This window comes from Python bivittatus, unplaced genomic scaffold, assembly GCF_059951505.1.
Source record: "Python bivittatus isolate LINGU-HERP-01145 unplaced genomic scaffold, Pbiv_v1 ctg000980_np1212, whole genome shotgun sequence".
Taxonomy (NCBI): Eukaryota; Metazoa; Chordata; class Lepidosauria; order Squamata; family Pythonidae; genus Python; species Python bivittatus.
Genome location: NW_028277125.1, coordinates 4675115 through 4700517, shown reverse-complemented (window position 1 = coordinate 4700517; position 25403 = coordinate 4675115). Strand labels below are relative to the sequence as shown.

At 46.8% G+C, this 25403-nt stretch overlaps 2 protein-coding genes across 8 annotated transcripts in view; one reads left to right on the top strand and one right to left on the bottom strand.

Annotated features, from left to right (window-relative positions):
- Nucleotides 1-25403, top strand: part of LOC148213506 (cytochrome P450 2J2-like) — a 95018-nt gene that overhangs the window by 4887 nt on the left and 64728 nt on the right. The window lies entirely within an intron of this gene.
- LOC103060118 (cytochrome P450 2J5-like) overlaps nt 1-25403 on the bottom strand; it is a 61261-nt gene that overhangs the window by 21438 nt on the left and 14420 nt on the right. For 2 of the 7 annotated variants that reach the window (XM_088132306.1, XM_088132311.1), the window contains exons 1-6: nt 23736-24193; nt 17393-17781; nt 13994-14156; nt 13047-13196; nt 6285-6445; nt 5834-6010 (exon numbers count right to left, since the gene is read on the bottom strand). In XM_088132306.1, the coding sequence (XP_087988432.1) occupies nt 5834-6010; nt 6285-6445; nt 13047-13196; nt 13994-14156; nt 17393-17560 (819 nt within the window). In that variant the 5' untranslated portion in view covers nt 17561-17781; nt 23736-24193. Of the gene's footprint in view, nt 1-5833; nt 6011-6284; nt 6446-13046; nt 13197-13993; nt 14157-17392; nt 17782-20214; nt 20360-23735; nt 24194-24666; nt 24802-25403 lie in introns of those variants that run through there. The other 5 variants (XM_088132307.1, XM_088132308.1, XM_088132309.1 and 2 more) reach the window with 5 other exon arrangements.

The following is a 25403-nucleotide window of genomic DNA, read 5'->3' as shown; positions in this document are numbered from 1 at the left end:
ACCGGCCGAGGGAGAGGACCCCCGAGGAGAGACGGAGCGGTCGACGGCAGTCCACCGGGAGGCGAGAGGCGACCAGAGCCCCGAATCTGTGCTTCCGATGCGGAGGCAGAGGCCACCGAGCGGCGCAGTGCCCGACGGAGCGGGAAGGCGCCCCACCACGGCCCGAAGTCAAAACCCCGCGTGCGAACGGGAAAAGGACCGGTGACCGACCGCGGAAGGGGGCAGTGGCGGCGGTGACCGAGAAAGGACGCGGGGGGTGGTCGACCCCGGAGACAGCATCCTACGGAGAGGACTCGGAGCCGGCGGGAAACGAGGCGCGCTCGCACTGAACGGCGTCCCAGTGCGAGCAGGGGAGTCGAGGCGCGCGGACCCAATAGGAGACGAGGACTGCCCACCGTTCCGGGTGAGGATACACGTCCGGGGGTGAGATCCGGAGGGAGGCGCAGCTACGGGCGCTACTGGACTCGGGCTGCACCCACTGCTTGATGCACCCAGCGGTGGTCTCGGGGCTCGGGCTACAGCTGAGGCGCCTCCGGGAGCCCATTTCATTCAGCCAGTTAGATGGCACGCTGGCAGGGGGGGGGCCAGCTCAGTATTACACCGAGCCGGTCCAGATGACGATCGGGAGTCACCGGGAAGAACTGAGGTTCGTGGTGGTCCCGGTGGCCGACTACGCGGTGGTACTCGGCTTGGCGTGGCTGCGGCGGCGGAACCCACGAGTCGACTGGACGGCGGAGGCAGTGCGGTTCGGGGTCGACAGACCGGCGAGGGGCGAGAGCAGAGGGGACCGAGCCGTGGAGACGGAGGCAGCCGCAACCACCGGCGGGCAAGCGGAGGGTCCGGGACACCGGGAGACGGGGCGAGAGCAGATGGGGCCCGAGACCCGGGCGGCAACAGCAACAGCAGCAGCAGCAGCGCCGGGACCCCGGAGACCCGCCACGATCCCGAGGCGAGGGAGGCAGCGGCGACTGGCGAGGCGACCGCAAAGCGAGGGGCCGGACCCGGGGAACCCCCGACGGGCGGCGGAATCCCGAGGCAGTATCGAGACCTGGCGGCAGCGTTCGGGGAGAAGGAGTCTGACCAGCTCCCACCACACCGGCCCAGTGATTGCGCCATCGAGCTAGAGCCAGGAGCGACCCTGCCTAAGCCAAAAATGTACTCCCTGTCGAGGAGGGAGATGGGAGCCCTGCGCGAGTTCATAGACAAGAACCTAGCACGGGGATTCATCCAACCCGCGAAGTCACCATTAGCGGCCCCGGTGTTATTCCGGGAGAAGAAGGACGGCTCGCTCCGTATGTGCGTAGACTACCGGGGGCTGAACGCAATCAGCACGGAGTACAAATACCCCCTCCCCCTGATGAAGGACTTGATGTCGCATCTGTCGAAGGGGAGGGTGTTCACAAAACTGGACTTGCGCGAAGCCTACTTCAGAGTTAGGATCCGCGCAAAAGATGAGTGGAAGACGGCGTTCAACACCCCGCTCGGAAGCTACCAGTTTTCCGTGATGCCGTTCGGATTAAAAGGGGCCCCGGGGGTATTTATGCAGCTAATTAATGAGGTGCTGCACGACCTACTCTACCGGGGCGTCCTGGTCTACCTGGACGACATCCTCATCTACACCGAGACCCTGGCGGAGCACGTGAGCCTGGTGCGCACGGTGCTCCAGAGACTGCTGAAGGCACAGCTGTACGCAAAGCTCTCGAAATGCGAGTTCCATCGAGAGCAACTAGACTACCTCGGCTACCGAATATCCAGCCGGGGAATTGAGATGGACCCGGCGAAAGTAAGGGATGTCCTGGGCTGGGAAGCGCCGCGAACCCGGAGGCAACTCCAAAGCTTCCTAGGGTTTGCGAACTTCTATCGTCAGTTCATCCCGAACTTCGCCCAAATCGCCCTTCCCCTAACCGACCTGCTAAAAACCAAGGGCACTGGGAAACCCCCAAGCCCAGCATGGCACTCGCGTGGACTGCAGAATGCCAGGGGGCGTTTGAGGAACTAAAACAGCGGTTCACCGCGGAGCCGATCCTGCGCCATCCCGACCCAGACCGGCGGTTTATAATCCAAGTGGATGCATCAGACGTGGCAACGGGAGCAGTCCTGCTCCAACCCAGCCCGGAGGGGCCATCCACCCGTGCGCCTACGCCTCCCGCAAATTCACCGAGACGGAGAGGAGGTGGATGGTGTGGGAAAGAGGCGTACGCGGTCAAGTGGGCGCTGGCCACGTGGAGGCATCTACTGGAGGGGGCAACTGAACCGTTCGAGGTGTGGACGGACCATAAGAACCTCGAGGCCCTGAAGACCCCGCGTAAGCTATCCCCCAAACAGGCACGGTGGTCCCAATACTTCGGGAGGTTCAGGTTCACACTGAAACACATCCCCGGGAAGCGCAACTTCTTAGCGGATGGACTGTCTCGCATGCCCCAACACGCCAGCCTACGGGAGGAGATCGTGGACTCCGTCATCCCCGCCAGCAGGCTGGCTGCAAAGGCGGTGACCCGAAGCCAGACCAAGGGGGAGCGACGGGACGCGGCGTCTGAAGTAAGGCAAGGGTTCGCGGAGGCAGCGGAGCGGGACGGTTGGCTCAAGCAGAACCGAGAGGCGTTAACCGGCCAAGAGGGGTTGTGGTGGCACGAAGGAAAGCTGTACGTGCCCGAGGGTTGCCGACGGGAGGTCATGGAGAGAGCCCACGACAGCCGGAGCGCGGGGCATTACGGCTTCGTAAAGACACTCCACTTAATCCGGCGGCAGTTTTGGTGGCCCACGCTCCGGAAGGACGTGGAGGCGTACTCGGGGGTTGCCCGGTGTGCGCAACAGCGAAAGGAGCCAAAGGCAAACCTAGAGGCCTACTCCAGCCGGTAGCGGAACCCGACGGGCCTTGGCAAGAGGTCGCCATGGACTTCATAGTGGAGCTCCCGGAGAGTAAGGGGAAGACCGCCATTTGGGTGGTCACGGACTTATTCTCCAAACAAGCGCACTTTGTAGCGTGCCGGCGAGTCCCCACGGCCGAGGGGCTGGCGAAACTGTTCGTGCAACATGTCTACCGACTCCACGGCGCACCTCGACGTATCGTCAGCGATCGGGGCGGCAACTTCATCGCGCGGTTCTGGCGGGAGTTCCTGAAGCGGGTGGGGACGAAACAAGCCCTATCCTCCGCGGCGCACCCGCAGACGGACGGAGCCACGGAACGCCTGAACGGGGGCTCGAACAGTACCTGCGCTGCTACGTGGGGCACCAACAGGACGATTGGGCGGAGCTACTACCATTCGCGGAGGTGGCATACAACAACGCCGTCCACAAGAGCACCGGGTTCTCTCCGTTCAAAGTAGCCACCGGGAGAGATTTCGTCCCCATGCCGGAGCTGCCTCAGCCGGAATCCCAGATCAACTCCCTGGACGCCTGGTTCGCCCAAATCGACGAGACCCGGCGAGCGGCGCACGCGGCATTGCAAAGAGCCAAAGCCGACTACAAGAAGCACGCGGACCGCAAGAGGCTCCCCGAGGAAAAGTGGAAAGTGGGGGACCAGGTGTATCTGTCAACCAAAAACCTAAAGACGCACCAGGCATCGAAAAAACTCAGCCCGAGGTTTGTGGGGCCGTTCCCCATTTCGGAGATCATCAATCCGGTGACCGTCAGGCTGACGCTCCCGAAAAGCCTCGGGAAGATCCACCCGGTGTTCCATTGCAGCCTGCTAAAGTTGCACCAGCCGGGGAACGCCAGGCACAAGGCGGAGGGAGTACCACCACCCATCATGGTCGGGGGGGAGCAGCATTTCGAAATCAACCGGATACTGGACGCCCGGAGGCACAAGGGGCAGACCCAGCTCCTAGTGCAATGGAAACATTTCCCCAAGTCCCACAGCGAATGGGTGAGTAAAACCCACATAAGGGCGCCGGACCTAGTGCGGGACTTTTACAGTAAATACCCCGGGAAGCCGAAATAGGACCGAGGGGGGGGAGTTGTCGTCAGGGGGGCGGCATGTCAGGTTCGGTCAGCACGAGGCTTCAGGGAAGCACGGGGTTGCAGGGAAGCTCGCAACCAGACCACGCGGAATCCACCGGCGGTAGCTAGCGGGGAAAAGAGGAACCGAAAGCGCCGCTAATTAACGAGCCACCTGCGGCCAGCTAAACAGGAAAACCGCAGCGGAAGCTTTTAATTATGAACTGATAACGGCGCGAGCAAGCAAGGAACGGGGCCGCAGGGCAGCGAAACAAGATCGCAACGCAGCACAGAACCCGTGGGTCTGCACGTAGCAGGGAGGGGCCAACCCAGCCGGAGGGGGACTGGCAATCAAGGACAATGGACTCTGACCGACCCTGCCATCATGAACGATCAGGGGGGACATTGGGGGGCCTAATAGCCCACAGCCGCAACGCGATCACGAGGCGGGAAAAAGCGCGGGAAGGGGGGAATATAACAAGTGATGCAATTGTACCAAGCCAGTCCTGGCTTTGCTTGTGACTACTACGTTACGCATGAGTAAACCTTCTTTGTGAACCACACGTGTCACGAGAGTTTCTCTGTCGAACGGGGCAAATCTCACAACATCTTGCAAGCTCTGTGGCAACTAAGGCTGTTCTTCTCTCTGGTCTGTCTGCTGCAGGGTTGTCCAAAAGCATGCATATGTTCCAAGTGCCAATGATGAGTGGTATCACCTTGCATTTCTTGTGTTTGTTTGACTGCCAAGATGGGATCCCGGCCAGCTGCGGTAAAGTGACCAGGGTGTAGTGAAGCAGGCAATGTTTAGGGCACCTTTTCTAGCCCCTTCCTCATACTACGGAGCTGAGCAGTGCGTTCCTAGAGAGGGCTGCTCAGTCGCCCAGGTAGACGCCAAGTTTCACTGCTGCTTTGGTCAGTGAAAAAGTGACCGTTAGACCTGAGCTGCCTGTGTGCCTTCCAAGGTCTCATCTGCTCAGTCCGCCGGAGTCCGTCTTCACGTAGGCAGCTCCCCGTCTCGCCAAGGGTTTAAGGCCGGCTAAAGGTGAGAGCTGAGTGCCAGGTGGGGACCAAAGGTGGGCAAATCGCCTAGAAATGATGTGGCATGTTCCCCTGCCAAAGGTGTTACCCCTCCCTGACACCCCAAACACCCCATATACACATGCATACGATTTAAACAACAGCATTGCCATGTTGACAGTTTTCAATACCTTTTCTAATTGGATTTTCTTTTTTTATGCCTCCTGCGCACTGTTACCACTTTCACTGAACTACCATCAGTTGGCACCGAAGAGGGCTCTCTGGTCTTCTTCCTGCTCAGTTGCAAACAGCTCAGGCCACATCAATGTATATGTGAAGTTTGCCCCATTCTGCATCATCTGACACTTATTTAAATTTAACTAGTCATAATGAAAATTATGGAGAAACTCTACTTCTTACTTCCCTCTGTTGAGAAAACTGCTGAGTTTTTAAGGTGATCCAGAGTTTCACATCCCATTTCCCAAAGGTGCTTCAGAGTGGGCAGGATTGAAGACTGAGCACCTTCTCTCAGGACAGCCATGCACTCTGAAGCACTTTTCTTGAGATTGAATCTGAATTATTGGACACTTGGAGCATTCATTCCTAGTCTTTGCTTTCTATTTTTTAACCAATCAGCTACCATAAAAGGACAGGGCCAGTATTCCCATGACTCTAGAGCCTTCGATGAGGATCATTGTTGAATGCTTTTTAAAACAACTTCATTCTGGCCTCAATGTTTTGTTTTGTTTTAAACCATCAAATATTATCAGTCACTCAGGGAATCTTCTAACTGATACTATAGAAGACATGCGCAGGAATAGATGAGAGCTATGCACTGTTTCTTCATCAAGCAATATTCCCAGATAAAGCAAACACTTACTTTCTCCATTTGAAATATATAGAAGTCAATTAAATCCTGTGGCTCATGCAGGTTCGGGTTCTCCTTATGCTGTCTGATCTCCTTCTTTACAAATGAAACAATCATCTCCACAGCAGATAGGGCAGTCTGGTGAGGGCCTGGCAAATGTTTTAATATACACGGGAAAAGTTCATAGAGCTACCAAAAAGAGAGGGAGGGGGAGAATGAATGTAGTTACAATATTGGACTACAGGTTCCAAAATCCTATTCTCTGTTATTTCTTAACAAAAGGCAAGCTTTCATTCCTTGCAGTTAAGTCAGTAAGTGGACTGAATTTATATATGGACTGAATTTCTACACCAGTCTTCTGAAACTTCTGTTAATGACCATAGATCTATTGTTCTGCAAAATCCCAAATTAACTAACTCAGATGTGAAAGAGAAGATGGAGAAGCAAGAATACTGCTACTTACTATATAATAGCAGTTGCCTCCAAACTTTAAGGCAATCCAAAGGGCTTGCATCAACTCCAGGAAGTCCTCATCTTCAATGGAAAAGCAATGTCCAAAAGCTGTAGCACAGATTACATTGCAGACCGATTTCATGATGGGTAGTAATGGGTCAGTTGGCTGCCCTGAAAACAAAAGGATAGAAATGAATGTTCACATGAATTTTCCTTCTCCTGATTATACCAAAACTGAGATGTCTTGTAGAGCGTATTAGAGACAAAGAAGAAAAGTTGGGCTCCTTATTTATTTATTTATTTATTTATTTTTGATAGCTCACTTTCTGTTGAAAATACAAAACTCATAAGTGTAGCATAGCCAACGTAATTGGAAAAACCTATCAATGTTCAATTCTTGCTCTCCTTGATCTCTCAGCGGCTTTTGATACCGTCGACCACGGTATCCTATTGGGATGGCTCAGGGACTTGGGGGTGGGCGGCACAGTCTTGTGCTGGTTCACCTCCTTTCTCCAGGGCCAATCCCAATCAGTGGTGATAGGGAGCGAGAGGTCCCATCCTCGGCCCCTCCTCTGAGGGGTGCTGCAGGGTTCGGTTCTCTCTCCGCTCTTCTTCAACATCTACATGAAACCGCTGGGTGAGATCATCTGTCATCATGGGATGAGGTATCATCAGCATGCTGATGATACTCAACTATATATCTCCATCCCTGGTGAGGTAAGTGATGCCGTGACCGCCCTCTCGTGGTGTCTGGAGGCTGCAAGGGTCTGGATGGGGAACAACAGGCTCCAGCTAAACCCTGGTAAGACGGAGTGGTTGTGGGTTAATGGCTCCTCTGTATCCGGGACATTGTCATCGTTGGTGCTGGATGGGGTAGCGCTGCCCCAGACAGATCCAGTATGTAATTTGGGGGTCCTCCTGAACTCACGGCTCCTGCTCAAAGAGCAGGTGGCAGCCATGGCCAGAAGGGCTTTTGCACAGCTCTGGGTTGTGTGCCAGTTACTCCCTTTCCTGGATCAGAATGCCCTTCGGTCACTTGTGCCCTTGTTATCTCCCAGATAGACTACTGCAATGAGCTCTACATGGGGCGACCCTTGAAGAGTATCCAGAAGCTTCAGCTGGTCCAGAATGCAGCCGTGTAAGCTATTTTTGGGGTCTGAAGAAGGACCCATGTAACACCCTTGCTCCGTGAGCTGCACTGGGTACTGGTTTGCTTCCAGGTCCAATTCAAGGTGTTGGTTATCACCTTTAAAGCCCTACATGGCATGGGGCCAGGTTACCTGAGGGACCGCCTCTCCTCCACGATTTCAATCCGTCCCACCCGATCACAGAGAGAGGGCATGCTCCGGACCCCCTCAGAAAAAGAACTCTGACTAGCGGGGTCCAGAAGGCAGGCCTTCTCTGCTGTAGCCCCCGCCCTTTGGAACGACTTGCCCCCGGAGGTGAGACAGGCCCCCTTACTCCAGGTCTTTTGGAGGGACTTGAAGATCTGGCTCTGCCATCTGGCCTGGGGTGGGGAGGGAGGTCATCAGATGTGGGGTTGGCTATCCCCCTAGAGGCCCGGTGTTGCTACCATTGGCCTCCTGGATTTCTTTTCCTTTTATTTTTGTAAATGTGTCTTGTTATAAATTTTAATTGTATATTTATTTTTTGTTTTTAATATGTTGTGAGCCGCCTAGAGCCCCCATTGGGGGGAGATGGGTGAGGGCAAGTTTAATAAATAAATAAATAAAATAAAATAAATTTCACCCGAATTCCTTGGCTATCAATATCCTTTCTCCACGTCCCTTAAGGTCTATTTCTCATTCAGGTTTTGTTTATGTATGTAATCAGAAACAGCTTAGCATTTACTGCCATGTAGAAGGTCATTTCAGAAGTGATCAACAGTACCTGGAAGCCCAGTTGGAGCTAGTACAGGATGCAGAGCAGTGGCATTATCTAGGCCACAAGAGGAACACCATTGCTGCATTCTGGACCAGCTGCAACTTCCAAATGCTCTTCAAAGGCAGCCCCACGTAAAGCGCATTACACTAATCAGAAGGGACATGGTGTAATATGTCATGTGTGGTTGTTCATCTGAGGTTGTATTTACCTACTTTGGAGAACTGCTAAGGACCAGATGATTTTTATGATGTCCTGATACGTAAAACCATAGAACTCAAAGAGGGTGTACTTTCTTTTTCACACAACTGTTGTTGTTGTTGTTTAGTCGTTAAGTCGTGTCCGACTCTTCGTGACCCCATGAACCATATTGCGCCAGGCCTTCCTGTCCTTCACTGCCTCCCTGAGTTTGCTCAGTTTCATGCTCATTGCTTCAGTGATGCTATCTAACCATCTCATCCTCTGCCGTCCTCTTCTCCTTTTGCCTTCAATCTTTCCCAGCATCAGGGTCTTCTCCAAAGAGATCTCTCTTCGCATTAGGTGACCAAAATATCTGAGCTTGAGCTTCATTATCAGTCCTTCCAATGAGCAATCAGGGTTGATTTCCTTTAAGATTGACTGGTTTGACCTCCTAGCAGTCCAGGGGACTCTCAAGAGTCTTCTCCAGCACCACAGTTCAAAGGCATCAATTCTTCGGCGCTCAGCCTTCTTTATGGTCCAGCTCTCACAGCCATACATTACTACTGGAAAAACCATAGCTTTGACTATGCGGATCTTTGTCGGCAAGGTGACGTCTCTGCTTTTTAATATGCTATCTAGGCTTGCCATAGCTTTCCTCCCAAGGAGCAAGCGTCTTTTAATTTCATGGCTGCAGTCTCCGTCTGCGGTGATCTTGGAGCCCAAATAAATGAAGTCTGTTACTGCTTCCATTTCTACCCCTTCTATTTGCCAGGAATTGATGAGTCCAGATGCCATGATCTTAGTTTTTTTAATGTTGAGTTTCAAGCCAGCTTTCGCACTCTCCTCTTTCACCCTCATCAAGAGGCTCTTTAGTTCTTCTTCACTTTCTGCCATTAGGGTGGTGTCATCTGCATATCTGAGGTTATTGATGATTCTCCCTGCAATCTTAATTCCGGCTTGTGATTCTTCCAGCCTGGCATTTCTCATGATGTACTCTGCATATAGGTTAAATAAGCAGGGTGACAGTATACAGCCTTGTCGTACACCTTTCCCTATTTTGAACCAATCGGTTGTTCTGTGACCGGTTCTAACTGTTGCTTCTTGGCCCGCATACAGATTTCTCAGGAGACAGGTAAGGTGGTCTGGTATTCCCATCTCTTTAAGAATTTGCCACAGTTTGTTGTGATCCACACAATCAAAGGCTTTTGCATAGTCAATGAAGCAGAAGTAGATGTTTTTCTGGAACTCTCGTGCTTTCTCCATGATCCAGCGAATGTTGGCGATTTGATCTCTAGTTCCTCTGCCTCTTCGAAACCCAGCTTGTACATCCGGTAGTTCTCGGTTCATGTATTGCTGAAGCCTAGCTTGTAGGATTTTGAGCATAACCTTGCTAGCATGTGAAATGAGTGCAATTGTGCGATAGTTTGAGCATTCTTTGGCATTGCCCTTCTTTGGAATTGGAACATAAACTGACCTTTTCCAATCCCGTGGCCATTGTTGCGTTTTCCAAACTTGCTGGCATATTGAGTGCAGCACTTTAACAGCATCGTCTTTTAGTATTTTAAATAACTCAGCTGGAATACTGTCATCTCCACTAGCTTTGTTGTTAGCAATGCTTCCTAAGGCCCACTTGACTTCACTCTCTAGGATGTCTGGCTCAAGGTCAGTGATCACACCAGCGTGGACATCAGGGACATTAGGATCTTTCTTGTATAGTTCTTCTGTGTATTCTTGCCACCTCTTCTTAATCTCTTCTGCTTCTGTTAGGTCCCTGCCTTTTTTGTCCTTTATCATGCCCATCTTTGCACTAAACGTTCCTTTCATATCTCCAATTTTCTTGAAGAGATCTCTAGTCTTCCCCATTCTATTGCTTTCCTCAATTTCTTTGCATTGTTCATTTAAGAAGGCCTTCTTATCTCTCCTGGCTATTCTCTGGAAATCTGCATTCAGTTGCTTATATCTTTCCCTTTCACCCTTGCTTTTCGCATTCCGTCTTTCCACAGCTATTTTAAAGCCTCATCAGACAGCCATTTTGCTTTCTTGCATTTCTTTTTCTTTGGGATGGTTTTAGTTGCTGCCTCCTGTACAATGTTACGGACCTCTGTCCATAGTTCTTCAGGCACTCTGTCTACCAAATCTAATCCTCTAAATCTATTCATCACCTTCACTGTGTACTCACAAGGAATATGATCTAAGTCATACCTGAGTGGTCTAGTGGTTTTCCCTACATTCTTCAATTTAAGCCTAAATTTTGCAGTAAGAAGCTCATGATCTAAGCCACAGTCAGCTCCTGGTCTTGTTTTTGCTGTCTGTATAGAGCTTCTCCATCTTTGGCTGCAAAGTATATAATCAATCTGGTTTCGGTATTGACCATCTGGTGATGGTCCATGTGTAGAGTCGTCTCTTGTGTTGTTGGAAAAGAGTGTTTGCTATGACTAGCTTGTTCTCTTGACAGAACTCTATTAGCCTTTGCCCTGCTTCATTTTGTACTCCAAGGCCAAACTTGCCTGTTATTCCGATTACTCCTTGACTTCCTACTTTAGCATTCCAATCCCCTATGATAAAAAGGACATCTTTTTTTGGTGCTAGTTCTAGAAGGTGTTGTAGGTCTTCATAGAACCGGTCAACTTCAGCTTCTTCGGCATCAGTGGTTGGGGCATAGACTTGGATTACTGTGATGTTGAATGGTTTGCCTTGGATACGCACTGAGATCATTCTGTCGTTTTTGAGGTTGTACCCCATTACTGCCTTTCCCACTCTCTTATTGACTATGAGCGCAACTCCATTTCTTCTAAGGGTTTCTTGGCCACAGTAGTAGATATAATGGTCACCCGAATTAAATTCACCCATTCCCGTCCATTTCAGTTCGCTGATTCCCAAGATGTCGATGTTCAGTCTTGTCATCTCATGTTTGACCACATCCAGCTTGCCTTGGTTCATAGATCTTACATTCCAGGTACCTATACAATATTGTTCTTTACAGCATCGGACCTTCTTTTCGCTTCCAGATACATCCACAGCTGAGCGTCCTTTCGGCTTTGGCCCAGCTGCTTCACTCTTTCTGGAGCTACTTGGAATTGCCCTCCGCTCTTCCCCAGTAGCATATTGGACACCTTCCGACCTGAGGGGCTCATCTTCCGGCGTCATATCTTTTAGCCTTTTAACATTGTCCATGGGGTTTTCTTGGCAAGGATACTGGAGTGGGTTGCCATTTCCTTCTCCAGTGGACCACATTTTGTCAGAACTCTCTGTCATGACCTGTCCGTCTTGGGTGGCCCTGCACGGTATAGCTCATGGCTTCACTGAGTTACGCAAGCCCCTTCGCCACGACAAGGCAGTGATCCATGAAGGGGTCGCACAACTGTACATCACATATAATAATTAATGATATTTTAGAAAGCTATAACCTCCTTGACATTTTTGTATCGCTAGCTTATTTATCCAAATTATAGTCTTTTATTCCTTTTTCATGTTCTCTCTTGCATTGTTTATACATTTTCTTTAAAGTGTTCTTTTAAAAAAACAGAACGGCCCATGTGCTAAGCCACAAAATCTTACTAGTTCTCAAAAATGTTGTAAGACTTTGCAACAAACAGTAATCTCAGCGTATCTCCTGGATAACACTAATTATAGCAGCCATTTCATTGCTCAAGGGAGTGGGAAATGAAGAAGAGCAGAATTGAAAGCGTTCTAGACACTATGAGAGGTGATAAATTAACTTAACCATGCAGGGGAAAAGTGGATCAAAGGAAGTCAGAGCAATCAGCTTGGCACTGGTACAGGGGAAAGATTGCCAGAAGCCAGCAAAGGTTTGGTTAGAAACAGGCCCTACCAGACAAATCATAATGCTTTATTTTTATTTTGCAAAGTGACTAGGTTAGTGGACCAAGGAAATGCTGTGGTTGTGCACTTAGACTTCAGTAAGATGTCTGGTAAAGGACCACAGCCTCCTCCTTGATAAAATGGAACATTATGGGATAGATGCTCCCATTGCCAGATGAATTTTCAGCTGGCTGAACAGTCAAAGCCAAAGCGTCATTCTTAATAGTTCTGTCTCAGTATGAAAGGTGATACCCAGTAGGATAACTGGGCTCAGTACTTTTCAACAGCTTCATAAATGTCTTAGATGAGGGGCTAGAAGGATGCTCATCAAATTTGTAGATACCACAAAGCTGGGGGCGAGACTGCTACCAGCAAAGAAAGGAGACTCAATGTTCAAAAGGATCTTGATGGATTTGAACATTGGGCATTGTCCAACAAAATGCAGTATGTTGGTGATAAATGTAAGTTTTTGTAATTGCGTAGGAAAAAACAGACATAAGGACAGTCTTCCATTACTTGAAGGCATGTCACAGGGAAGATGCTGTGGATGACGTGATGTGGATGATGTGAAGCACAGGACAAAAAGCAATACATGGAAGCTATACAAAAGGAGATCCAAATTTGAAATGAGGAGGAAGTTCCTGACTGTGAGAGCTACTCAGCAATGGAACAGGCTACCTTAGGAGCCACGGATGCTTGATCAGCTTGGATAGCCATTTATCTGAGATGGTACAAGGATTCCTGCCATGGGCAAGATGTTGGACTAGAAGACCGTAATCCATTCCAACCCTATGATTCTATGAATCTATGATCCAGCAGATAATGAACACCACTGAAAGATTTCTGTGCACTTACACTCATGCCACTATCATCTCAGATTATCACATACCCTTTGTATCTGCAAAGAATTCCACAAGCTGTTGGGCCTGCTCCTGGATTTGGGATTCCATGCCTTTTTTCCCCAGTCCCAACTTTCTCATGGTAACAACACCAAACCGTCTTTGCTGCTGCCAGGTGTGACCGTTTGAAAAGATAATACCTGAAGCCATCAAGGAACACCAAGAAATTATTGTATTGTATAAAGTACAATATACTGTATATATGCAATTTATCCTGCTGCATTGAACAATCTAACCCTTTCTATCCAGCTTTGATACTGAATAGTAATCTATGTCTCAGAAAATGTGGAGAAACCAACAATCCTCAAGGAAAATCTGGAGCCTTAATAACATAGGAAGCCTTGACTGATACAGAGTGATATTATAGAAGTTCACCTTTATTATGTGAGAGTTCTGAGGACAGTTTTAAGCTCACAGGTGGACTATTGAAATCCCATCGTCTTTCTCTATAGTCAAGGCTCCTTATATCTCATATAAATGTATGGGAGAAACCTCTGAAAAATATTATTAATACAGCCACGTGGCTGTCTATACTCCTGAACTTCCTCCACCATGTTCAAATAAGGTCTGTTCTACCTTGATTTGTCTATCAAAAAGTACCCATTTACTGATCTTGCTCCTCATGGGAGCCACCACATCATCTCCCTTTTGAGAATAAATTGCTATCATCGTTCTTGATTTATGTGAGCCTTACTGACCAGATGATGTGACAGCTTCCTTCCTCACAATGTGGTTGAGAAATACAGTGCAGAAGGTACTTCCAGATTTACTGGAATCAGGTGGGATAGTCAAAGGAAACTTGGGTTCCTTTTCATGTGATGCTTCTCCAGAACTACCATCATCGGTTCCCAGGACAGCATGACTGTTGGCCATGTTGGTGTTCAGTGCCACAGTACAACAAGACAGAACACAGTAACTACCTACAATTTTGACTTACCCCTTTTTTTGTTGGTAGCGAAAAGGAAAGGTGAGACTGGGCGATCAACAAAGGCTTCTGAATGGTCTATCAGTCCTTCTTTCACAGCTTGGTATCCACAGAGAACTATGCAATGATAACCGCCTCCCCACAGAGAAAAGATGTTCCCATATTGCTTTGCCAGCTGCGGTTTGAAACAGAGAAGAGAAATGTTCTACATTTTTACACATAATTGCAGGTCAATATCAAACCTTCGGTTCCAGTTTCCTATCTCTTGCCTTCTCACCTTCCTTTTTTCTTTTACAAGAGGCATTGTGAACGCCAGTTTGCAGCACTATGTGCCCCACAGAAACAATTTTTAGTTTTGATCAGTTGATAATGCTGACTGCAGAATAGTAGCTGTAGTTGCAGTAGTAGTACTAGTAATAGTAAAAGACCTTTTTTTTTTCCTCAGCAGGTGACTGTTGTGGGGAAATGGCTCCCCAGAAAAGGTGCGGAGTTGGGACTGAGAATGGCGTGTTCCAGGATTTGTGGACTGTGGAATTCTTATTTTATAAATGGAAATGTTCTTTTCCTGATTTGGAGGAAGCATTTCCTACCCAGCAGAAATGCAACGTTGATGGGATCTTCTTCACCAGACGGAGTACTTATGAGTACCTGAAGCACAAATCTGTGGTGACAGGAAAGTAGAGCTAAAACAGTGGCAGATAGTGAACTAGTGTCAACAAAGCTACTGCCATCTAGTGAAGGGGAAGAAGTGCTTCATGGAGCTACGTTGCTCACGCCAGACAGGAAGAAATGTCTGGAAGCATGAGCTATTCATGGAAGAACTGTTGCACACTACATTCGTGACACAGCTATGATATCGAGGCCTTCTGGACAGAAAGTGCTAATCGTCTCTCTCTTAGGGGAAACACCCAGCTGTAGGGAGTTCCTCTTTAAGAAAGAGAAGCAAAGAATCGTTGTGGAACAAAAATGGGCCAGTGACAAGAAGTTGAGTCTTATGATGAGACACTGAAAGAACTGGGAATGCTTACTCGTGAAAAGCCTGAGTGGGGACATGATAAAAGAGGAAAATAGAAGTACGTCATATAGAAGGATTTTGAGATCTTTCCTCTGTTATTTCAAAGCTCAGGGCACAGAATAGTGGATCTGAATGCCAGGAAGACAGACTGTCATTGAAGAAAGACGCTAAGAAAAACGTCCGAAGAGTGAAAGCAGTCGGACAGCAGAATCACATTCCCAGAGAAGCGGTAGAGCTTCCCCTCACTTGGCATGAGGCTGCCCAGCCATCTGCCCCAGATGCTTCAATTTTCATCCTGCATTCCAGGAATTGGACTTGGGCTTAAATGTGTTTATATCATGTGCTTCATCTGCTTCCTGAATTAACCCATTTTCTGGATTTGCACAATACATGCATTAGCCAAACAGTCTGGGTTTGCCAAGCAAACTAAAGCACAAGGTGTGAGAAAACACCAGTATTAAAACTGATGAAGCTTAGTGTGTTGTACAAATGAAGCTGGAGGGCTTTGGTTGTCCTAATTAAGTGAGCTGTACCAAGAAAGCCTCCGATTCTTTGTTCCCTGTATCCTCTTTGGTGGAGCGAACGAGTTACATAAATTTGCCTGTGACAGTTTGAAAGGCAGCTGGGACATATTGCACCCTATCCTACATTATCAAGTGAAGAGAATGAAGATACACGTGACGGACATGTCCTTTCATGTATTTGTTCTGTGTTCCCAAATAGGTCAACGCATAGGAGACCGTCTTTTTATAATAATCTCTTAAAAGCCATTTGTAGTGCTGAAGCACAAACGTTCTGAGAACAGCACATAGAGCAGTGGCTGCAAGTGGTTGGACAAATGGTAAGAGAATAGCTGACACCCAAACTTCAGGTCCGTTGTTATGTCCTCCCCTTCCTTCCCCCAGTATTAATTCAGAAACGGGACTTGGCAAAACTCTTTTATCCCACGTGAGCCTAAGACTGGCACCGGAGGCTCCTCGGGTATCCCACCCCCACTGGATTAAGGCAAGTAGGCAGGGACTCAGTTCTGAGCAATGGCTTGTCCTCGCAGAAGAGGTTGGCTTATTCCTGTCTTTCCTCGTCCTTTAAAGAACGATCAAGGCATCTCTTTCAGCAAGCCTTGGTGTCTGATGTATTCTTCTCTACATCCTTTGATCAGCTGTGATTTATGTACATAGAGAGCTCAGGACAAGCAGGGCGCTCCAAAGCCCTGCAGGATGGCCCAGCATATAGAAGACCTCCAAGGTCCCTTCCAGCCCTGTGATTCTATGACATCAGGCTAGAAAGATGCAGCTGATCGAAAGGTTGGTTGCCGCAAATTGGAGATATGATAAAGGCCCCCCTTATCTTATTATCTTTTCTTATCTTATCTTATCTTATCATTATATTATATCACAGGATCATCAGCCCTCACCTTGAGCAAACTCGGGGGGGGGGGAATCTGAGGTCAGGATTTCCTAATTAAAAACAACAACAAAACCCTCCAACTGCAGAGATCAGAAGAATCTGCCAGGCTTCAGAGCTCTCTCTCCAATTACATCGAGAAGAATTGAAATAGCCTATAGCCACTAGGACATTATGCAGTGGGAAAGTATTGAAGATTGACATGAAAGACATGGAAGATTTCCTTGTAAAATTCCACAAAGGAGCCGGGGAGATTGCACAATCAAAACCTCGCTGAGAAACACCCACAATGTCAGCAGTTTGGGGTATATGCTAAATTAACTATTTTCAACCGAACACCTTTTTGTGACGGATGAGATTTAACTTGGACCAATGGAGACAAAATATATCCAAGTACAAAAAATCTAGCCTAGCAGTAAATTATTCCCGTGCAAACTTTAATAAAGCCATGTTCATGCAACACCCTTATCAACATTCATTCAAACCCGATAGATGCGTTCACATAACTTATTAAATCCGGTGAGTTTTCACCTTGTTTTGTTTGGGTCTGCTACACCCTGCTACACCAGATTGCTTGAATCCTGCCTGTTAGTTAAGCAACAAGCTAAGGGGGTGGTGTGAACACAGCCACTTGGTAATTGACTGAATGCGAGTCCATAAATTGGAATTGCTCCAGAGGCAAAAAATTATCTTTTATAAGCAGTGCATTAGAGTGATAAGTGGAATTCAACTCAGCCTGGATGGGATTTTCATTCCCACTAATGCTGAGGAGCCAAATGATGTAGTGGTTCAAGTGCTTAATTAGGAGCAAAAAGACCCTGGTTCAAGTCCACCCTCAGCCATGGAAATTCTCTGGGTGGCTTGTCCCACTCGCTCTCTCTCAATCCGCCTCTCCCACACGGTTCTTGTGGGCCTCTAAAGGAAATAAACAGAACAGGAATTTTGCAGCTTCCCCTTGCCTCTTGTTGGATGCCATATTTAGGAAGTCATACCTTCCGGAAAGTTGTCTCTGACAGACTAATTCCAACTCGCCACGTGCTTCCTATCATGGGAAGTGGAAAAGGCCCTGGCGGATGGCGTTTGCGTGAGCAGATCTCTTTCAGATGCCAGAGAATCAGGCGTGGAATCCAAAGGATCAGAATGAACAGTAGCTTCAACATTCTCCTGCCTTCTCAGTCTCCAGCCCTACCATCTGCTGTAGAACTTGTGCCTGGACTGCTTTTTTCTCTTAGCTCATTGCCTTCTTCAGAGAAGTTTGTTCTTTCGATGTCTTTGCTATGACACTCTTCTGTACTCTCTCCTGACGTCTCAATTAAGCAGTTCTGGAAGGTGCTCCTCCATGAATGTTTGAGGCAAGCAGAATTTCAGAGTGCTATTAATTCTGAAACAATTGATGAGCTGGTTAGTATCGAAGGTCACAATTATCCAACTCTAGCCTTAGAGAAGACCAATTATGGATTGCAGATATTATAGATAACCAAGTTTATATGTAAGTAATCTATAAGGGATCCTTTTATTTCCAGAACCTTCCATAGTTCCTTATCCTAGATATCAATGCAAAGAGATCTTTATTTGATACATTGATTTTTCAAATGCCTTCTTCAGCTCTTTTTTCCCATGCCTCCCATCAACTTCTAATACATTTGCCTTTGTATTAATTAAATTACCACTAGAAGAGAATATAGGTAGGTCAGGGTTGAACTGTGGAGTCCTTGGGCTCTCCAAGCTCGGTGGTTTGCTTGCAGACCTTTCGTTACCTGGCTAGGTAACATCTTCAGTGCACATAATTACCACTAGTGAATCTTAATATCTTTTGTTGTCCCTTCAGAAAACCAGTTTAATATCCAGATCTACTGAGTTTATCATACCTCTGGGAAGTAATTGTTAGTCAGCAATAGTGAATAGCTGTGGGTTTGTGTCATTCCAAAATGCAAACATGTTTTAATCTGACATGGCTAATATTTTCCTGCTTATGATCTAGCCAAGAAGCCCTGGGTTAAGTGGAGCGTGGTGCCATGGATGCCATCAAATGAGCTAAGCCTTCTCCAACCTCATATCTTCAAACCTTTACCCTCCAGAAGAACAAGTTAGCAACACTCCCTGTATTCCCTGCTTCAGGACTCAGTCAAAGAACAGAGAGCAAGAAACATCTAGGTCAACCTTCCCCAAAGTGGTATATTTGAAATGTATTCCAACTGTACTACCCAGAATTCCTGTCCAGCATAGCTGGAAGCTCTGGGAATTGTGGTTTTAATTCATCTGAGGATACCATAGTTGCAAACACCAATCTCAGGGGATTTGCTTAATCTGATTGTTGAAAATGAAGAACATCTTTACAGGTAGTCCTCGACTTATGACCACAATTGTGACCGGAATTACGGTCAGTAAGTGGTGTGGTCATAAAACCATACATCACATGACTGCATCGCTTAGTGATGCAATCCCAGCAATTCCCCTTGCTGTTGTTAAGCAAATTTTACTGGTCGTTAGCCAAGGACCCATCCAAAGCCAAGCCATTCCAGGTTTCGCCCCTCCCAGCCCCGAGCCTCAATAAGGTAAGGGACTGCCTCCAACTCCCCCCACCCACCTATCTCCCCCCCATCTCTGCACTTTTGGCTGCCCTGTACCTTGCCTTCGGGGTGGCAAGCAGTCCCAGAGCTGTGCAGCTCTGGGCCGCAAGAAGCCCCTGAGCCACAGGGCAGCTGGAAGCCGCAGCCACTCCTGGAAGCCTCAGACGCTGCAGCCCGCCCCAGGAAGCACCAGCAAGTTACAGCAGCTGGGAAGCGCCAGTGTCAGCTAGCATTCGTTCACCCAGCTGCCTTTGCTGTCTCCTTGGGGTTCTCTGAGCTTGGTTGTTTTCTTGCAAACGTTTCATTACCCAGCTAGGTAACGTCTTCAGTGCTAGAAGTGAGTGGGGTTTGCTCTCTGTTTATATACTCTGTTTATATTTGCTGTCTCCTTTTCGGACCCAGCTTCTCCTGCAAACGTTTCCTCCATGTGGCTCCCTGAGCCTTCGGAGAGCTGTCCTCTCTTTCCGAAGAATAAGTGCTTCTAGGGATACTAAATATCAGCCTTAAAAGCCTTGTCTGAAAAATGTCATAGTTAAAGGTTGTTCAGAAGCTGGATCTCTAATAAAAAGGAATAGAACTTGATTATAATAAATACAAAAGTCACTGAATTTGATGATCACCAGTAGATTACCAGAGTTTTAACAAGCTACTTACCTGTTTCCAGACAGGAAAATGCTAAATTAGCATAGCAGTAAGAAAAAAAAAGAGATCAGTGTGATAATAGCCTATCTGCTACACTTGGGAATGATTTGTTGTTTTTTCCATAATTATTTTAAATACTAGACAATCTGCGACCTATTGGGTCATCGTTCCTTCCTTCCTTCCTTCCCTCCCTCCCTTTTCCTTCCTTCCTCCCTCCCTCCTTCTTCCCTCCCTTCCCTCTCTCTTCCCTCCCTCCCTCCCTCCATTTCGACAGATAATATAGGCTTGCGCCATTTGCCCTCCACTCATGACCCTCAGGAGCACCTCAGTGAAGCCTCCTCCTCCTCCTCCTATGTTGTACACGTGCAGTTGCTTAGTTGACCATGAGAAAAACAGCACCCATGGTCCCCATTCTGGCATGTTCCCAAGGGCCCCCTCCCTTCAGGGAGGAAGAATGCTCATGTCGACCACCGGCACCTCCTAGGCAGCCCTACCTCACCAGCAGGCATCCATGTCACTCCCTCATCCTTCCCTCAATGCCCACCACCGTTAAAAGATTTCAGATTTTTGCCTCGTTTCCAAAGCAGCGAATTGCCACTCACCCGTTCGGCCGTGCCGCCAGCCGACCGGGTGCAGGAGACAGGAGGAGGCAGGAAAGAGGTCGAGGATACATCCATGACAATCATGTGGCCTGGGCTGACCACGGTGGCAGAGCGGCACAGCAGTGCTGAAGCAGCCACAATTTCCCAAATTTCAGTCCTACGGGAGTAATGGGTCCCAGATTTTGGACACATTCGATAAGTTAGTCCATCTGAAGTACTTGGTTCAAAAATTCTTGCCTATGACACACCATTTCAGCCACTTGAAGGTTACAGGCACAAGAGTTTTAGCAGTATATAGATAGTATTACAGTAATTATTGAGTGCTATGATCAGTAAATGCATGACACCATACATTAGAAGTGGGATCACTCCTCTCGCCAACCTTCACCAAGAGAAACAGAGCAGCTCTTAGTTTTTTTGCTCACGTTAAGAAATAGTTTGAAAGGCAGTGAAGCAAGGATCTATCCCTATTTCAGTGCACTTCAAGCATTCTTACAACCCATGATGCATATTGTATGCAGATGCCACATTCGCACAGCATACTCACCACCGAGTTCCTGAATTAATCCACTGTAATCTTAGGAACAACACCGAGAACTATTGATCAACCACAAAGGCACTTGTGTTCATACAGAACATAGAAAACCCAGCCAGGGTTAACACTAACCAAGCTTTGTATGTGCAAATGCGTCTATTAGACCTTAGTGGGATTTCTTCAGATGTGTTTCCTGGAAACAGTCAGTTGGTAAATGCTAGAAACATCTGATCCAAATTCTTATTAATCCCAAAGACTGTTATTTTTGTTTATTCATCCGACAAACATTGCAGTGTTTAGATTGAGTATTCTATTTTGCAAAAAGAAAATGTTGTGGAGGACCGCAAGAAGAAATTAAAGGACTTTTTTGAGATCAACCTAGATAAAGGTGTAGTTTTAAAAACTGTGTGGGATGCCAGTAAAGCGGTTATGAGGGGAAATTTTATGCATCATAATCGTATTCCTAAGAAAAAGTCTCAAGAAAAATTACAAATGATTTTAGATCAGATTAAGTTGAAGGAGAAGGAACTCCAGAAAAAACCGTCTGATAATAATATTGTTTATCAACTTAAGTTACTACATCAACAAATTTCAGTGTTGACGGTGAAAGAAATTGAAATGAAATTAAGATATGCTAGACAGAGACACGTTGAATTTGCAAATAAACCAGGAAGATGGTTAGCATACAAATTAAGGAAAGAGGGAGATAAGAAAATGATTTCTAAAATTCAAGAAGGAAATGTGGAACTATTGGACAATAAAAAAATTTAAAAAGCATTTCATAATTTCCTTTCTAACTTATATAAAAAACAAGAATTTTTTTTAGAAAAGTTTGATGAATATTTGAACAAGCAAAAATTACCAAAACTTTCACAGCCACAGAAATTAATATCGAACAGTCCTATAACTACGTTTGAAATAGTTGAAGCTATAAAGAGAACCAAACTGGGAAAAGCACCAGGACCTGATGGATTACCTGCAATATATTATAAATGTTTTGAAGATGAGATTCTTCAAAAGAACCTTTTAAAAGATTGATGAATTCTATATTGTTCGGTGTGGCAATGCCTGACTCATGGAAGGAAGCCAACATTGCGCTTCTACCTAAAGAAGGACAGGATCCTCTTTTAATTAAGAATTATAGACCAATTTCATTGTTGAAGAACGATTATAAAATATTTGCTTCAGTGTTGGCAGAAAGGTTAAAAAATTTTTGCAGGAATTTATTCATCATGATCAATGTGGATTTTTGCCTAAAAGACAATTAAGAGACAATGTTAGAGTCATGTTGGATATTATAGAATATTTACAATATCATAATGAATGTCAAACGGCTCTTATTTTTTGGAAATGTTCATAGGGTGAAGGAACCTTTTATCACTTGTGGTGGACTTGTGAAAAGGCTAAAAAATTTTGGGACCAGATATGCATTGCTATTCAAAAGATTCTTAAAATGAATATTAAAAAAAAACCAGAATTGTTCTTACTGGGTTTGATGGAGAAAGGATTGGAGAAACAATATGGATATTTGCTTCTATATATGATCACAGCTGCAAGACTGTTAGATGCACAAAGATGGAAAGACTCACAAATAGCTACAGTGGAAGAGTGGATTATTAAACTAATGGACTTGGCTCAAATGGCGAAGCTAACAGCTTTAATAGGAGATAATACTGTTTCTAAATTTGTCTCCTCATGGCAACCCTTCCTAGATTACGTGCTTGGGTTGGGAAAAATGAAGCTTTGATTGTGGGATTTAACAATTAGATGGTTTGTGTTGGCAGAAATAATGTGAATTAGGATTAAATAGTGGTAAGAGATTAAATTTCTTTTTTAATTTGTACTCATATCAGTATTGGAGACAGTCGGATGTCACTTTCTGTTTTATCTTTCTACTTGATCTCACTCTTTTAGTTTTTGTCTTTTTCCTTTAGTTCTATCTTCTTTCTCTTCTATACTTTCTGATTTGTATTTTAATTGTACTTTTTATATATCTTAATAAAAGTTTTGATAAAACAATGATCTGAGATGTGGGAGGCATGGACAGCTGTGGCATGACAAAGCTAAGGTGAATGTAGATTTTAACAATCATTATGTCAGGAGGGCTATTCTTGGAGTATGGAATAAATATAAATTTAGGTTCTTCCTGAAAATACCTTTGTGGCACAAAAAGCACTTTATAGACGAGAAATGATAAGTAAAAATAAATGGTTAACTTATGGTGATATACTAGAATTTTCTCAAAGGGATTATAAAATAAAATCAAGAGAAATAACAGAAGGTTATACTTGTCAGTGGTTTTCCTATGTACAATTATCAGAAAGGTTTAAAGTGGATAAAAGATTTTATGGTTTGCAGGACTGAGTTTGAAATAGAATTAGGTACAAATGATGAACATGTTATTGCTAAAATGTATAAACTTTTGTTGAAATAGGAGACAGAAGAACAAGTGAAAGAATGTATGATAAAATGGACTAAAAAGTTTGGTTACAATATAGAAATGGATCAATGGGAAAATACGTGGTTGACAGGGTTGAAATTTACATTACATTCTAGCCTTAAAGGGAATTTTTATAAAATGATGTCCTGTTGGTACAGTACTTGTCACCAGAGGAATTGTCTAGAATGTATAAAGGTACTTTGAATTTATGCTGGAAATGTGAACAACATGAAGGGACATTTTATCCTGTAGGGCGGACATGTGAAGAAGCCAAAACATTTTGGATACAGATAAATACACTCATTCAGAAGATGCTACAAAAGAACACACGCGCGCACGCACACCCACACACCCTCGTTTATAAATAAGGCAAGCTACTTCTTGATGTCATCTCGAACGTCAGTCCATACCAGTCAATGGGACTCATGACAAACTTAAGCATTAACCGATTCTCTGGGTGTGCAGGAGACGCTGAGCCTCAAAGTAATCAAACGGGTTACCCACCAAACGGGTCACCAGCAATCGAAAAGAGAAATTAACACTAACCAGGCTTAATATGTCGTACACGCACAGTTGCTTAATCGATCCGTTCAGATATGTTCCGTGAACACACCCTGCATTTGTGCAGGTAGTTCCGTGGGCTCCGGGTTAATTGTCGCGCGGAGAGGCTCCGTAGTAGAATCGGAGGCTTTCTTGGAAAACCAAGGGCTTGCTTCGGCTACCCCAGGCCGGACGCATTCAGCACACGGAGTAGTTTGGGCAGAAGAGGCAACTGCAAGCAGAAATCAGATAAAGGCGGGGGGGTGCGCGCCATCGCACGCAGGGTTGGGGCAGCCCCAAGCCCTTGGCAACTTGCCCGTTCAGGTTGCAGAACCCGTTTCCAGCCAAGGGCTGCTTGCTCGCGGTGGCTCCCCCCGTGGAAGAAAGCAAGCCCCGGTGGGAAAGCCCTTGCCTCGCGAGGGGCTGCCCAGAGCTCCTCGGTGCCTCAGAGCTGGGAGGACGTCCTTCAGCAGCCCCCCCCCCCCCCCGCCCCGCAATGTGCCGCTCCCAGCCGCCCCACCGGCCCGCCCACCGTGCCTGCCTTCACTTTACTGCCGGCTCCTGAAGCCCCGCGAACAGACCCCTGCTTGAGCTCTCAACTTCAGCAGCCTTGCAGAGCGCCACCGTTCCGCTCTGGACTTGGGGCCGGGTCAGCTCAAAGACACCCCCTTTCAGCTCCAGGCGGACGAGACCTCCCCGACCGTCCTCCAGCTCCAGATCGCAACCCCGGACTCAGAGCCCAACCCTCAGCCGTGGCCCCAGCTGTAGGAGGAGGAGGAGGAGGAGGAGGAGGCAGCTGAAAAATGCTTAAATGAGCTCAACCAAGTGAATACAGCTCTTGGCCTGAAGATCAGTAGAAAGAAAACCCGATATAAGTGCAACCCGCTTCATGAAACTAAGCTAGGAAATAAGCAGATAGAAGATGTTAGATTCTTACCTCTCTCTTGGCCGAGAACTCAAGAACATATACAAAATCGACCAAGAAATATTGCGCAGGACAGCAGCATGGCTCGGCTCTAATTGCATAAAACAAATCTCCAAGAGATGGGCAACACCAGGAACAGAGCTCCCTCCCTCCCCTTCATCCTCTCCTTCTCCTCCCTCTGCCGCCCTCTCCTCCCTCCCTCCCTCCCTTTTTTCTCCCTCTCCTCTCTCCTTCCTTCCTTCTCTTTTCCTCTCCCTCCCCTCCCTCCCTCCCTCCCTTCCTTTTCAATGGGCTGTTCAGTCCCTTCATATTAGTTGAAAATAGTTTCATTTGCCAATAGAAGCGAATCTGTGTAGCTCAGGGCTGAACTGTGGAGTCCTTGGGGTTCTCTGGGCTTGGCTGTTTTCTTGCAAACATTTCGTTACCCGCCTATGGGTCACATCTCCAGTGCTAAAAGTGAGTGGGGTTTGCTCTCTGTTTATATACTGTGGCATGCCCTGCCTGTGTTGGTGGGGGTGGGGGTTTGGTTTTGTTCTATTTTTTCCTCTGGCAGTCCCTTGATTAGGGTATTGTTCCCTGCTTGACTGTGTGTCGGTGGTAACCTCTGCTTATCAGGGTGATGATTGCTGGTGAGGAGATGTTCTGGTCTTTTGTTTTCCTTTCTACTGTTTTTTCATTTGATGATATAAATTCTTGGGTTAATTTATGAAGAAATAGCAGCTGCTTGGCCCAATTTTGATCTTCCATCT